A 15880-nucleotide genomic window follows, 5' to 3' on the forward strand; every position below is an offset into this window, starting at 1 on the left:
CAATTCAACTATTTTCAGTACAACACTATGATTTCCAAACCATTTTGTATAGTTTTTACTTATTTTTAGCTATGGCAAAACATTTAAAACCAAAATTATGAATCGAAACTCAGTTTATAAGTTGATTTCGGTTTTTTTCTGTTAATTTACATTATTTTTGGTTAATTTTTAGTTAATAAGCATTAATTTGTATTATTTTCGAACCGATTTAACAATTTTTACTTCAATATCATCATTTCCCACCGATTTCAATGATTTTCATCTAATTTTGGCTATTGCAGAACATTTGAAGCTAAATTATGAATTACAAGTTGTTTTATGTTATTTTTATAAATTAATTTCGTTTTTTTTTTCAGTCAATTTTCGTTGTTTTCGGCTAGTTTTTATTAATTTTCATCATTTTCGAATCAATTCAACTATTTTCAGTACAACACTATGATTTCCAAACCATTTTGTATAGTTTTTACTTATTTTTAGCTATGGCAAAACATTTAAAACCAAAATTATGAATCGAAACTCAGTTTATAAGTTGATTTCGGTTTTTTTCTGTTAATTTACATTATTTTTGGTTAATTTTTAGTTAATAAGCATTAATTTGTATTATTTTCGAACCGATTTAACAATTTTTACTTCAATATCATCATTTCCCACCGATTTCAATGATTTTCATCTAATTTTGGCTATTGCAGAACATTTGAAGCTAAATTATGAATTACAAGTTGTTTTATGTTATTTTTATAAATTAATTTCGTTTTTTTTTCAGTCAATTTTCGTTGTTTTCGGCTAGTTTTTATTAATTTTCATCATTTTCGAATCAATTCAACTATTTTCAGTACAACACTATGATTTCCAAACCATTTTGTATAGTTTTTACTTATTTTTAGCTATGGCAAAACATTTAAAACCAAAATTATGAATCGAAACTCAGTTTATAAGTTGATTTCGGTTTTTTTCTGTTAATTTACATTATTTTTGGTTAATTTTTAGTTAATAAGCATTAATTTGTATTATTTTCGAACCGATTTAACAATTTTTACTTCAATATCATCATTTCCCACCGATTTCAATGATTTTCATCTAATTTTGGCTATTGCAGAACATTTGAAGCTAAATTATGAATTACAAGTTGTTTTATGTTATTTTTATAAATTAATTTCGTTTTTTTTTCAGTCAATTTTCGTTGTTTTTGGCTAGTTTTTATTAATTTTCATCATTTTCGAATCAATTCAACTATTTTCAGTACAACACTATGATTTCCAAACGATTTGGACAATTTTCAGTTATTTTTAGCTTAAATTAACCATTACAACATTTTTTTTGTTGATTTCATTAGTTAATTTCAGTTATTTTTAGTTAATATTTATTATTTGCAATATAGTATTCCCAAACGAATACTATTATGTTTCATTATAAATAATTTCGACTATTTTCAATTATTTTCAGCTATCACGGAATTTTTAAAGCTTAATTTATCAATTACAAGATATCTTTTTTTGTTTTTTTTTAATTAAAATTAGATATTTCGTTATTTTCAGTTAAATTTTCGTAAATATGCATTGATTCGTCTTAATCTCAAGTCAATTCAACTATTTCCAGTTCAATGTCATTATTTCCAAACTATTTCAATAATTTTCAGTTATTTTTAGCTATCACCGAAGATTTAACACCAAAATTATGAATTCTCAGTTAATTTTTATTTAATTTGCATTAATTTGTATTATTTTCATATCAATTCCGGTTTATAATTACTTACTAAGAGCAGTTTTAAATTATTTTTAATGTTTTTACTCCAATGTCATGAATTCTAATGATTTTTAAAATTTTTAGTCATTTTTAGCTTTCACAGAACATTTGTAGCTTCAATTATTAGTTAATTTCAGTTTTTTTAATCCAATTTTATTATTACCAAATCATTAAAGTTATCCGTAATTTCCCATTGATTATTTTTACCTGAATCCTTCGTTCCAATACGGACAATTTGTCTTTCAAATGATCATTCTCCTTTTCTGCACTTTCAGTTCGTATTGTAAGATTTTCAACATCGATGAACTGCTTTTCGAACGTATCCATTTCTTTAAATAGCGCTTCACAACCATCGACATTAACACCCACGTTCTACAAAATAAATAATATCACGATCACAGATATACATATATCTGTATACAAAAAACCATAGAAATAATCGAGAATTGATAACCTACATGAGATTGACAGAAAAAGAAGAAGTAAGCCGGATTGAAGTTACGTTTAAATAACGTTGCCAGACTTTAAAAATAGTTTGGAAATTGAGGAAATTTTATAAAAACATTTAAAGTATATTTATATAAATTTATTATATATATATATATATATATATATATATATATATATATATATATATATATATATATATATGAAATAATAGATGAAATTCGTCAAGAATTTATAACCTTCAGTTTTTATAAGATTGACGTAAAGAGAAGTGGCATTGAAACAACGTTGCCAGATTTTGAAAATAGGATTGAAATTGGGGAAATTATATAAAAATATTTTATACGTAATAAAATTAGATTTACGAAGACGAACTATGGATATTTTGTATAAAAAATATAAAATAATGACCTTTTTAATAGTTGCCAAATCGAAACCGGCCTGTTCCAATTCGGCTTGTAGGTAAATTCTTTTCTGCACGCTGTCGGCGGTGTTTAAGAACGAGTTAATGAATCTCAATCCCGAAGTAAGGAGTTCGACGTGACTTCCCGCCGAACTCAGCATCCCGACCAAAAAACGAAAACGAACAGGCTCTCCGAATCTCAATCGCAACGTCGACATAGCTTCGGAAACCGCCGAATGATTACTCGTAGGTGGTTCACAAGCTTTGCTCAACAACTACAACGAAAACATCGAAATTAATCGATTCGACAAAACGAAAACATCGAAATAAATCGATTCGGCAAATAATTTATTAGTTAATACATACTTGTAGCGCCAATATTCTAGATTTGTTCACATTACTCATAATACAAACTGCTAAAGTGAACAAACCAGCCGATGTCGATGTCAATTTCCTTACTGATTCGGAATATCTGATGCAACAGTTGAACAAACATTGTAGACAGCATAATTCGTCCAACAGAGTCCTGCGCTGAACAGCCGGCGGTAGTTTCGGAGCGTTTTGTATCTGACCGTTATTAGATTGACTCAATTGAATAGCCCGAAGAAGATCCAGAAGTATAGTTACGCCATCTAGAGGATCCGCGACGAATTCCTGAACGAAACTGGAAAGAAAAAATCAATTTTTTGTAAATAATACATCCTGTATGACGCACTAAAGGCCGATAAACTTGGAAAAACAAGTTAGGCAACTTCTCATGTCACTAGGTGTGTTTTGGAGCTTATCCAGGTGATGTATCTCGCACGTGTGAATGCTGCGTACTTACCGATGATGTTTCTTCTTCCTCCGAGCACCAACGACATTGAGGATCTTCAGTAACGCTTATAAACATCTTAGAAGATTCGTGAATGGTCATAGCAAGTTATTGGAGGGTCTAACGTTGTAATCCTCCAATTCTGTCGCATTTTACGCAATATTTGGGGCTGCACACTTACAAAATTCACTTGGTGCAAAAATCGAAGCTTCAGGTTGCTGCTGAGAGGCTTGATTTCGTAAATCAGATCAGTAATGCTTATAAACATCTGAGAAGTTTCGTGAATGAACATAGCAAGTTATTGGAGGGTCTAACGTGCATTTTACGCAAGATTTGGGGCTGCACAGTTACAAAATTCACTTGGTGAAAAAATCGAAGCCTCAGGTTGCTGCTGAGAGGCTTGATTTCGTAAATCAGATCAGTAGTGCTTATAAACATCTGAGAAGTTTCGTGAATGAACATAGCAAGTTATTGGAGGGTCTAACGTGCATTTTACGCAAGATTTGGTGCTGAGCACTTACAAAATTCACTTGGTGCAAAAATCGAAGCCTCAGGTTGCTGCTGGGAGGCTTGATTTCGTAAATCAGATCAGTAGTGCTTGTAAACATCTGAAAAGTTTCGTGAATGAACATAGCAAGTTATTGGAGGGTCTAACGTGCATTTTACGCAAGATTTGGTGCTGAGCACTTACAAAATTCACTTGGTGCAAAAATCGAAGCCTCAGGTTGCTGCTGAGAGGCTTGATTTCGTAAATCAGATCAGTAGTGCTTGTAAACATCTGAGAAGGTTCGTGAATGAACATAGCAAGTTATTGGAGGGTCTAACGTGCATTTTACGCAAGATTTGGGGCTGCACACTTACAAAATTCAGTTGGTGCAAAAATCGAAGCCTCAGGTTGCTGCTGAGAGGCTTGATTTCGTAAATCAGATCAGTAGTGCTTGTAAACATCTGAGAAGGTTCGTGAATGAACATAGCAAGTTATTGGAGGGTCAAACATGCATTTTACGCAAGATTTGGGGCTGCACACTTACAAAATTCACTTGGTGCAAAAATCGAAGCCTCAGGTTGCTGCTGAGAGGCTTGATTTCGTAAATCAGATCAGTAGTGCTTATAAACATCTGAGAAGTTTCGTGAATGAACATAGCAAGTTATTGGAGGGTCTAACGTGCATTTTACGCAAGATTTGGGGCTGCACACTTACAAAATTCAGTTGGTGCAAAAATCGAAGCCTCAGGTTGCTGCTGAGAGGCTTGTTTTCGTAAATCAGATCAGTAGTGCTTATAAACATCTGAGAAGGTTCGTGAATGAACATAGCAAGTTATTGGAGGGTCTAACGTGCATTTTACGCAAGATTTGGGGCTGCACACTTACAAAATTCACTTGGTGAAAAAATCGAAGCCTCAGGTTGCTGCTGAGAGGCTTGATTTCGTAAATCAGATCAGTAGTGCTTGTAAACATCTGAAAAGTTTCGTTAATGAACATAGCAAGTTATTGGAGGGTCTAACGTGCATTTTACGCAAGATTTGGTGCTGAGCACTTACAAAATTCACTTGGTGCAAAAATCGAAGCCTCAGGTTGCTGCTGAGAGGCTTGATTTCGTAAATCAGATCAGTAGTGCTTGTAAACATCTGAGAAGGTTCGTGAATGAACATAGCAAGTTATTGGAGGGTTAAACATGCATTTTACGCAAGATTTGGGGCTGCACACTTACAAAATTCACTTGGTGCAAAAATCGAAGCCTCAGGCTGCTGCTGAGAGGCTTGATTTCGTAAATCAGATCAGTAGTGCTTGTAAACATCTGAAAAGTTTCGTGAATGAACATAGCAAGTTATTGGAGGGTCTAACGTGCATTTTACGCAAGATTTGGGGCTGCACACTTACAAAATTCACTTGGTGCAAAAATCGAAGCCTCAGGCTGCGGCTGAGAGGCTTGATTTCGTAAATCAGATCAGTAGTGCTTATAAACATCTGAGAAGGTTCGTGAATGAACATAGCAAGTTATTGGAGGGTCTAACGTGCATTTTACGCAAGATTTGGGGCTGCACACTTACAAAATTCAGTTGGTGCAAAAATCGAAGCCTCAGGCTGCTGCTGAGAGGCTTGATTTCGTAAATCAGATCAGTAGTGCTTGTAAACATCTGAAAAGTTTCGTGAATGAACATAGCAAGTTATTGGAGGGTCTAACGTGCATTTTACGCAAGATTTGGGGCTGCACACTTACAAAATTCACTTGGTGCAAAAATCGAAGCCTCAGGCTGCGGCTGAGAGGCTTGATTTCGTAAATCGGATGATTGAGGGCTTTCCAAACATTTGCTATGAATTCATAGCGTTATGTGCAGACTTTTTCGTGTCTGACTGATGGTAATAAATCTGACACGAATTGATTAATTGGAAAATTGATGTCGAAGAGAAATAACATATTTTGGCCTCCTCGCTGTCCCGATTTAACACTTGTATTGATTTGAAAATAATCAGTTTTGTTCATCACTTCATTTATCATTTTTTCCCTTCATTTTGATGGTTTTTTTTATGTCTTCGAGAAACTATTGACCCTGAAGTGAGACTCGTTACTACACATCGACCAACTCAAATATTTAAATAGTTATTTTTTCGAAAAATCTGGTATTTTCAAGTGGTTCTTGAAAGATTTTCAATTTGCGTAAAAGTATTTACATTCTGAAGTACCTAGTTGATCAATTCAGTAGAAGCTCGGTTGATTTTCTGAAGGATAACGAACTACAAACATCAAATAATTCAAAATATACGAGTAGAAACACAAAAATTACAGCGAGATCATTCTGGTAATTCAATTAAATATTGGTCTACGTTTAGGTTAAAATTTATTGATCAAACTTGTTACTAGGGTGTATGATTATGACCTTGAGAAGTTTTCGATAGAAAACCAGTCGTTGTAAAGTATAACTAAGTTGGAATTTCTGGAATCGTTGGTGAACACACTATTCCTACACCAACACTCAAAATTACACTGTCTGACGCGCGTTTCGAGCTCAAATGTCTCTGAAGACGATAACTTGGTTGTCGAAACGCGCGTTAGACAGTGTACTAGTGAGTGTTGGTATAGTGGTAGTGTGAATAGTGTGTTCAGTATTGTAAAGTATAGTTGGAAACGTATTTTTGAAATAGTGTGTTTAGAAATTGACTCAAGAAATGCGCGTACGATTTTTTTTTCATTCTAATAACGTGTCACAATTCGTTTTTAATTCAATTCTTTGTCGGTGAGAATCTTTCCGTCGGTTATATCCAGATTTAGCACCATGTGATTTATGGTTCTTTCTGTGCGCGTGAGCTGGACTCAATAGGAAACGTTTTGACTCCAAAAAAGTGACAACAAAGGAAGTCGGAGCCATTTTGAATTAACTTTACTCAAAATATGAGCTGAACTGATCAAATTATTCGTCGTGGTGTGACTTTTGGTCAAAGGAAGATGACACTAAGTGATTGAAGACTTTTTTCAGTTATAATCACGAAATGGTTGGGAGCTGAGTTCAAAAGGAAACGTTTTGACTCCAAAAAAGCGACAACAAAGGAAGTGGAAGCCATTTTGAATTAACTTTACTCAAAATAAGAGCTTAACTGCTCAAATTAGTCATAGTGATGTGACTTTTGGTCAAAGGAAGGTGAAAGTAAGTGATTGAAGACTTTTTTCAGTTATAATCACGAAATGGTTGGGAGCTGAGTTCAAAAGGAAACGTTTTGACTCCAAAAAAGCGACAACAAAGGAAGTCGGAGCCATTTTGAATTAACTTTACTCAAAATAAGAGCTTAACTGCTCAAATAAGTCATAGTGATGTGACTTTTGGTCAAAGGAAGGTGAAAGTAAGTGATTGAAGACTTTTTTCAGTTGTAATCACGAAATGGTTGGGAGCTGAGTTCAAAAGGAAACGTTTTGACTCCAAAAAAGCGACAACAAAGGAAGTGGAAGCCATTTTGAATTAACTTTACTCAAAATAAGAGCTTAAATGCTTAAATTATTCGTCGTTATGTGACTTTTGGTCAAAGGAAGGTGAAACTAAGTGATTGAAGACTTTTTTCAGTTATATTCACGAAATGGTTGGGAGCTGAGTTCAAAAGGAAACGTTTTGACTCCAAAAAAGCGACAACAAAGGAAGTGGAAGCCATTTTGAATAAACTGTACTCAAAATAAAAGCTGAACTGCTTAAATTATTCGTCGTTATGTGACTTTTGGTCAAAGGAAGGTGAAACTAAGTGATTGAAGACTTTTTTCAGTTATATTCACGAAATGGTTGGGAGCTGAGTTCAAAAGGAAACGTTTTGACTCCAAAAAAGCGACAACAAAGGAAGTGGAAGCCATTTTGAATTAACTTTACTCAAAATAAAAGCTGAACTGCTTAAATTATTCGTCGTTATGTGACTTTTGGTCTGAGGAAGGTGAAACTAAGTGATTGAAGACTTTTTCAGTTATAATCACGAAATGGTTGGGAGCTGAGTTCAAAAGGAAACGTTTTGACTCCAAAAAAGCGACAACAAAGGAAGTGGAAGCCATTTTGAATTAACTTTACTCAAAATAAAAGCTGAACTGCTTAAATTATTCGTCGTTATGTGACTTTTGGTCAAAGGAAGATGACACTAAGTGATTGAAGACTTTTTCAGTTATAATCACGAAATGGTTGGGAGCTGAGTTCAAAAGGAAACGTTTTGACTCCAAAAAAGCGACAACAAAGGAAGTGGAAGCCATTTTGAATAAACTGTACTCAAAATAAAAGCTGAACTGCTTAAATTATTCGTCGTTATGTGACTTTTGGTCAAAGGAAGATGACACTAAGTGATTGAAGACTTTTTTCAGTTATAATCACGAAATGGTTGGGAGCTGAGTTCAAAAGGAAACGTTTTGACTCCAAAAAAGCGACAACAAAGGAAGTGGAAGCCATTTTGAATAAACTGTACTCAAAATAAAAGCTGAACTGCTTAAATTATTCGTCGTTATGTGACTTTTGGTCAAAGGAAGGTGAAACTAAGTGATTGAAGACTTTTTTCAGTTATATTCACGAAATGGTTGGGAGCTGAGTTCAAAAGGAAACGTTTTGACTCCAAAAAAGCGACAACAAAGGAAGTGGAAGCCATTTTGAATTAACTTTACTCAAAATAAAAGCTGAACTGCTTAAATTATTCGTCGTTATGTGACTTTTGGTCAAAGGAAGATGACACTAAGTGATTGAAGACTTTTTTCAGTTATAATCACGAAATGGTTGGGAGCTGAGTTCAAAAGGAAACGTTTTGACTCCAAAAAAGCGACAACAAAGGAAGTGGAAGCCATTTTGAATTAACTTTACTCAAAATAAGAGCTTAAATGCTTAAATTATTCGTCGTTATGTGACTTTTGGTCAAAGGAAGGTGAAACTAAGTGATTGAAGACTTTTTTCAGTTATATTCACAAAATGGTTGGGAGCTGAGTTCAAAAGGAAACGTTTTGACTCCAAAAAAGCGACAACAAAGGATGTGGAAGCCATTTTGAATTAACTTTACTCAAAATAAAAGCTGAACTGCTTAAATTATTCGTCGTTATGTGACTTTTGGTCAAAGGAAGGTGAAACTAAGTGATTGAAGACTTTTTTCAGTTATATTCACGAAATGGTTGGGAGCTGAGTTCAAAAGGAAACGTTTTGACTCCAAAAAAGCGACAACAAAGGATGTGGAAGCCATTTTGAATTAACTTTACTCAAAATAAAAGCTGAACTGCTTAAATTATTCGTCGTTATGTGACTTTTGGTCTGAGGAAGGTAAAACTAAGTGATTGAAGACTTTTTCAGTTATATTCACGAAATAGTTGGGAGCTGAGTTCAAAAGGAAACGTTTTGACTCCAAAAAAGCGACAACAAAGGAAGTGGAAGCCATTTTGAATTAACTTTACTCAAAATAAAAGCTGAACTGCTTAAATTATTCGTCGTTATGTGACTTTTGGTCAAAGGAAGGTGAAACTAAGTGATTGAAGACTTTTTTCAGTTATATTCACGAAATGGTTGGGAGCTGAGTTCAAAAGGAAACGTTTTGACTCCAAAAAAGCGACAACAAAGGAAGTGGAAGCCATTTTGAATAAACTGTACTCAAAATAAAAGCTGAACTGCTTAAATTATTCGTCGTTATGTGACTTTTGGTCAAAGGAAGGTGAAACTAAGTGATTGAAGACTTTTTTCAGTTATATTCACGAAATGGTTGGGAGCTGAGTTCAAAAGGAAACGTTTTGACTCCAAAAAAGCGACAACAAAGGAAGTGGAAGCCATTTTGAATAAACTGTACTCAAAATAAAAGCTGAACTGCTTAAATTATTCGTCGTTATGTGACTTTTGGTCAAAGGAAGGTGAAACTAAGTGATTGAAGACTTTTTTCAGTTATATTCACGAAATGGTTGGGAGCTGAGTTCAAAAGGAAACGTTTTGACTCCAAAAAAGCGACAACAAAGGAAGTGGAAGCCATTTTGAATTAACTTTACTCAAAATAAAAGCTGAACTGCTTAAATTATTCGTCGTTATGTGACTTTTGGTCAAAGGAAGATGACACTAAGTGATTGAAGACTTTTTTCAGTTATAATCACGAAATGGTTGGGAGCTGAGTTCAAAAGGAAACGTTTTGACTCCAAAAAAGCGACAACAAAGGAAGTGGAAGCCATTTTGAATTAACTTTACTCAAAATAAGAGCTTAAATGCTTAAATTATTCGTCGTTATGTGACTTTTGGTCAAAGGAAGGTGAAACTAAGTGATTGAAGACTTTTTTCAGTTATATTCACAAAATGGTTGGGAGCTGAGTTCAAAAGGAAACGTTTTGACTCCAAAAAAGCGACAACAAAGGATGTGGAAGCCATTTTGAATTAACTTTACTCAAAATAAAAGCTGAACTGCTTAAATTATTCGTCGTTATGTGACTTTTGGTCTGAGGAAGGTGAAACTAAGTGATTGAAGACTTTTTCAGTTATAATCACGAAATGGTTGGGAGCTGAGTTCAAAAGGAAACGTTTTGACTCCAAAAAAGCGACAACAAAGGAAGTGGAAGCCATTTTGAATTAACTTTACTCAAAATAAAAGCTGAACTGCTTAAATTATTCGTCGTTATGTGACTTTTGGTCAAAGGAAGGTGAAACTAAGTGATTGAAGACTTTTTCAGTTATAATCACGAAATGGTTGGGAGCTGAGTTCAAAAGGAAACGTTTTGACTCCAAAAAAGCGACAACAAAGGAAGTGGAAGCCATTTTGAATTAACTTTACTCAAAATAAAAGCTGAACTGCTTAAATTATTCGTCGTTATGTGACTTTTGGTCAAAGGAAGGTGAAACTAAGTGATTGAAGACTTTTTCAGTTATAATCACGAAATGGTTGGGAGCTGAGTTCAAAAGGAAACGTTTTGACTCCAAAAAAGCGACAACAAAGGAAGTGGAAGCCATTTTGAATTAACTTTACTCAAAATAAAAGCTGAACTGCTTAAATTATTCGTCGTTATGTGACTTTTGGTCAAAGGAAGGTGAAACTAAGTGATTGAAGACTTTTTCAGTTATAATCACGAAATGGTTGGGAGCTGAGTTCAAAAGGAAACGTTTTGACTCCAAAAAAGCGACAACAAAGGAAGTGGAAGCCATTTTGAATTAACTTTACTCAAAATAAAAGCTGAACTGCTTAAATTATTCGTCGTTATGTGACTTTTGGTCAAAGGAAGGTGAAACTAAGTGATTGAAGACTTTTTCAGTTATAATCACGAAATGGTTGGGAGCTGAGTTCAAAAGGAAACGTTTTGACTCCAAAAAAGCGACAACAAAGGAAGTGGAAGCCATTTTGAATTAACTTTACTCAAAATAAAAGCTGAACTGCTTAAATTATTCGTCGTTATGTGACTTTTGGTCTGAGGAAGGTGAAACTAAGTGATTGAAGACTTTTTCAGTTATAATCACGAAATGGTTGGGAGCTGAGTTCAAAAGGAAACGTTTTGACTCCAAAAAAGCGACAACAAAGGATGTGGAAGCCATTTTGAATTAACTTTACTCAAAATAAAAGCTGAACTGCTTAAATTATTCGTCGTTATGTGACTTTTGGTCTGAGGAAGGTGAAACTAAGTGATTGAAGACTTTTTCAGTTATAATCACGAAATGGTTGGGAGCTGAGTTCAAAAGGAAACGTTTTGACTCCAAAAAAGCGACAACAAAGGAAGTGGAAGCCATTTTGAATTAACTTTACTCAAAATAAAAGCTTAACTGCTTAAATTATTCGTCGTTATGTGACTTTTGGTCAAAGGAAGGTGAAACTAAGTGATTGAAGACTTTTTCAGTTATATTCACGAAATGGTCGGGAGCTGAGTTCAAAAAAAAACGTTTTGATTGCGAAAAATCACCAACAGAGCAAATTGAATCGCTTCGACTCTAAATTAGTTCAAATACATATGATTAATTACCTCATCCAAGATATTTACCTGATCTAACTACGTTTGATTTATTTTCCATCTCAAATATGAAAACCGGTTTGTTGGAAGGGTATTTCACACAAATGGAAAGTGGATTTATCATTATATTGAGAAACAAAACGTATTTTCCATAATGAAGTAGTTTTTCCTTTAAAAAGTAATTTTTTATTTTGAAATTTGATTAAATGAAAGAAAAAATCATATATAATCATATATATATACTGTATATAATTGTATAAAAACATATAATACACGATACAATAAAAATAATTTCACTGATAAATTTTTCCGCAACACTTTTACTAACAAGCTGCTTTCGGACAACAACAAGGCATACAACATTGGGTCGGACCCATACAAACCGGAGGCGGAGGACAAAAATTTGTTTGCGGACAAGGTATGCAACTGGAATCGTCGTCATCGCACTCGATATATTCACCGGGGGGTCCGTAACTCAACCTATTGATAGTGTTATCTTCCATTCGAAGTTTGGGTGGAACGAATTTCGGTTTTTCCGCCCAAGGCATGTCCATTCGCTCGGGTGGTTTCCACGGTTGATACGACATCTTCTGTACCGTTTTACAACTAATTTTCCCGCACGGCGCCGGGATAGCGTTCGTTGGTCGAACTGGTACTACCCTGGCTTTCTCGAGATCTTGCGGCATGTACGATAATCTATTAACAGTTTTGTCGCTCAGGGGACAATCTGAAGAAAATAGGTTGGTTAGAGGTTTAACTGGGGCTGTTTTAACTACGGGTTTGGCTACGTAATCGTGTTTTTGCGTTGTGATATCCTGCATAGGTCCGGTTCCTATCAATTTATGTTCGCAAGGATAAATCGGACAAGCCGGTTTGGATTTGTGAGGCTGAAAAGACATCCTGTTGACGGTATTTTGTGACATTTTACCTTCCCCGACGCACAGATTGTTTTCCGGTATGATTTGCACCGGTTTTTCGGCTTCTACTGGTATAAAGGATTTTCTATAGATGGTATTGTCCTCCATTTTCATTTCGGGCGGGATGAATTTCCGTAAAGGCGCGTACGATTTCGGCCTCGGCGGTTGTATGTACTTACATCTTTTGGGTACTCTCTTCGGTATCGGTACCGAGGGGACGTTAATCGGAACGCAAACGTTGCAGCACTCGTTCGGCGGTATGAGATTTTTCGGTAGATTATCGGCGACGACTGGTATAGTGCTCGGTTGGGGACAGCGCGGAGGAGGAGGAGGAGGGCACGGTGGACATGAACGCGCCTGACCTGTTGGAAGCGGTCCGCATGGTTGACACGAAGCCATCTCTAAAGGAATTAAAGATGCACGGACAAAAATAGTATGACCGAATTTTGAGATAAACTTTTTCAAAACGTCAAAAACATTGTCAAACTTTCGCCTACGGTGACTTGCTTTTGAGACGGAATTGATTAACGTATATAGAGATAAGTAACTGGCCTACAATTTAAGCCCGGCTCACACGAATATCATTCAACAACCGCTTAAAGTTTTCGATTAATATTTATAAATATCTAATGAATTCACCATCGCTGATAATATAAAATATTATATAAAAAGTACAAAAAATATGTATATTAGTTGAAAAATAACCAAAAAAGTTTTAATTTAAATACCATTACTGTGTCTCATTGACGTATCATTCGTTGAGTATATACAAATACGAATGCAGCTTATAAAATATACATACAAGTTATGTTGGTTGCATAACTATCTACATGACGAACTTGTCAAAATAATGTGTCCGCCATTTATAATTTAGGTTAGTTCGTGCTTTGATTTTGGCAGAACATTTCGATTATAAAAATTTTTAGGTTACATTTGATTAAAAAATTATAAAAGGACTAAAAATGGCCGATTATTTCAACTATTACATGATTATCAATTTGGTAAATGTCCTTGTTGGCACTAGTTTGAAATAGACACGAAAAATATGATTTTTTGCACATTTTAAATGAAATAAATAGGTTATATTTACATAATATTTAGAACAAGAAAGTAATTTATACTATACATTCGATTAGACAACGATTTTATGTTAAAATTCATTAAAAAAGTTATAAGAGGACTAAAAATGGCCGATTAATTCAGCTAAATACTGTAATTTACTACAAACAGTAAGAAAAATCAAATTTTTGTTTAGGTATTTAACTGTCAAAATGAAAATTAACCAATTTATAATTTTTATTTCACTTCGCCAATTAAAAAACTTGAATTCGCGTCAAAGTAAAAATAAACAGATATATATATATATATATGAATATCAAATGTTAAAGGTTTGATAAAAAGCCTCAAATTAAATGAAAAATTAATATGACAATTAAATTCCGATGAATATACAGATATCAGACATACAGTCACACACTTGTGTATTTTTTGTTGCATAACTATAGGTTTTGCATTAGAAAATTCCTGGTGTCAATAAACCTAATACCCATAAAATTAAGAAGTAAAGGAAGGATACTTATTTCTAACTGAAAATAGCTATCTTAAACATTCATTTTATCTAAATTGTTTTTTTGTGTTTGTGATTAATTTTTCGTTTTTTGATTCATAGGGTTCAATCGGAATTAACTATTTAGAAGTTTTAACAACAAAAAATTCAGTTCTGTAGCTTGCAGCTAAAAAAAGACAATTTTTTTTCTGTATAATTCACAATTTTTTGCATAATTCGCCCAAAAATAATTTTTATATAACACGCCTATGGTAAAGCGGATATCACCCTCCGCCATATGCAACAGCCATCTTGGTCCAACTGTTGTTCATGACTCCTTCCTTTATTTTTAATTCATTGGTATGAATAAACAAATATCAAACATTGCGTAACTATGGGTTTTACATTGATATATTCGTGAGTAATATACTAATTGAATTAAAAATAAACCTTCAAACATTCATTTTATTTAAATTGGTTTTTTTATATTAATTCGTCAGTGTTTTCGAATATTTGTTACGAATTTTTGTTTATAGTAGTCAATCAGAATTGTCTTATTAGAAATTGAAAAAACATAATCAGTTCTGTAGCTTATATATTTTTTCTGAATCATTTCCAATTTCTAATATTGTTCTTCTAAATTTTTCTATAGCACGCCTATGGTAAAGCGGATATTACCGTCCGCCATATGCAACAGCTATCTTAGTCCGTTGTTTACTACTCGTTCCTTTATTTTTAATTTAATGGTATGAATAAACAGATATCAAACACACATTCTTACACGTGTGTACTATGGGTTGCATAACTGTTGGTGTTCCTTTGATAAATTCGTGATATATTCATTGAATTAAAAATAAAGGAAGGATATTTGAATTCTACATACACAAAGAGCAAACTAAAATAACTACCATCAAACATTCATTTTATTTAGGTTAGTTTTTTTATGTTAATTCTTAAATGTTTTCGAATATTTTTTTTTGAATTATTGTTTATAGTGATCATCAGATTGAAGAAACATAATATTTAGTTCTGTAACTTACGACTCAAATATATGTTTCTCCTGAATTTTTATATAGCACGCTTGTGGTAAAGCGGATATTACTGTCCTCCATATGCAACAGCCATTTTGGTCAATCAAACAATTGTTTATTACTCTTTTCTTTATTTTTAATTCAATGGTATGAATGCACACATTATATCAGACATGCGTCCTTACACACCAATGTGTAACATTGGTTGCATAACTACGGGTTTTACGTTAATAAATTCATGTCAATACCAGATATAATACATTCATACAACTTTGTGGCGTTGGTTGCATAACTATCGGTTTTACAGGAACGTAAATTTGTTTAGGTTTTTTCTTTTAAAATCATATTGAATTAATATAAATTGTATATAGAGAATCAAAATAAAATGAAAATAACGCATTTAACATTGTAATGTCCTTGGAATAAATAAGCCTATTTACTGCCTCAACAATACGTAAACGACTTTAATGTTTTCTTATACGTGACCATTTTCCAAGTACCTTCATTATTTCGTAAAAACTAAAATGTATAATTTAACGAATTGAAAATGGACTAACAAAATTATAGACTACGATAAT

At 33.6% G+C, this 15880-nt stretch overlaps 2 protein-coding genes across 4 annotated transcripts in view; both read right to left on the reverse strand.

The window, feature by feature from the left end:
* Window positions 1-15880, reverse strand: part of LOC130894063 (uncharacterized) — a 43581-nt gene that overhangs the window by 3301 nt on the left and 24400 nt on the right. For all 3 annotated transcript variants that reach the window (XM_057800608.1, XM_057800610.1, XM_057800609.1), the window contains exons 4-6: window positions 2960-3257; window positions 2602-2868; window positions 1951-2115 (exon numbers count right to left, since the gene is read on the reverse strand). In XM_057800608.1, coding sequence (XP_057656591.1) covers window positions 1951-2115; window positions 2602-2868; window positions 2960-3257 — 730 coding nt within the window. The remainder of the gene's footprint in view (window positions 1-1950; window positions 2116-2601; window positions 2869-2959; window positions 3258-15880) is intronic.
* On the reverse strand, window positions 12028-13248 carry LOC130894064 (YLP motif-containing protein 1-like). The gene has a single exon (XM_057800611.1). It carries the CDS (start codon window positions 13122-13124, stop codon window positions 12132-12134), a length of 993 nt encoding a protein of 330 aa, XP_057656594.1. The 5' UTR covers window positions 13125-13248; the 3' UTR covers window positions 12028-12131.

This window comes from Diorhabda carinulata, chromosome 5, assembly GCF_026250575.1.
Source record: "Diorhabda carinulata isolate Delta chromosome 5, icDioCari1.1, whole genome shotgun sequence".
Classification (NCBI taxonomy): domain Eukaryota; kingdom Metazoa; phylum Arthropoda; class Insecta; order Coleoptera; family Chrysomelidae; genus Diorhabda; species Diorhabda carinulata.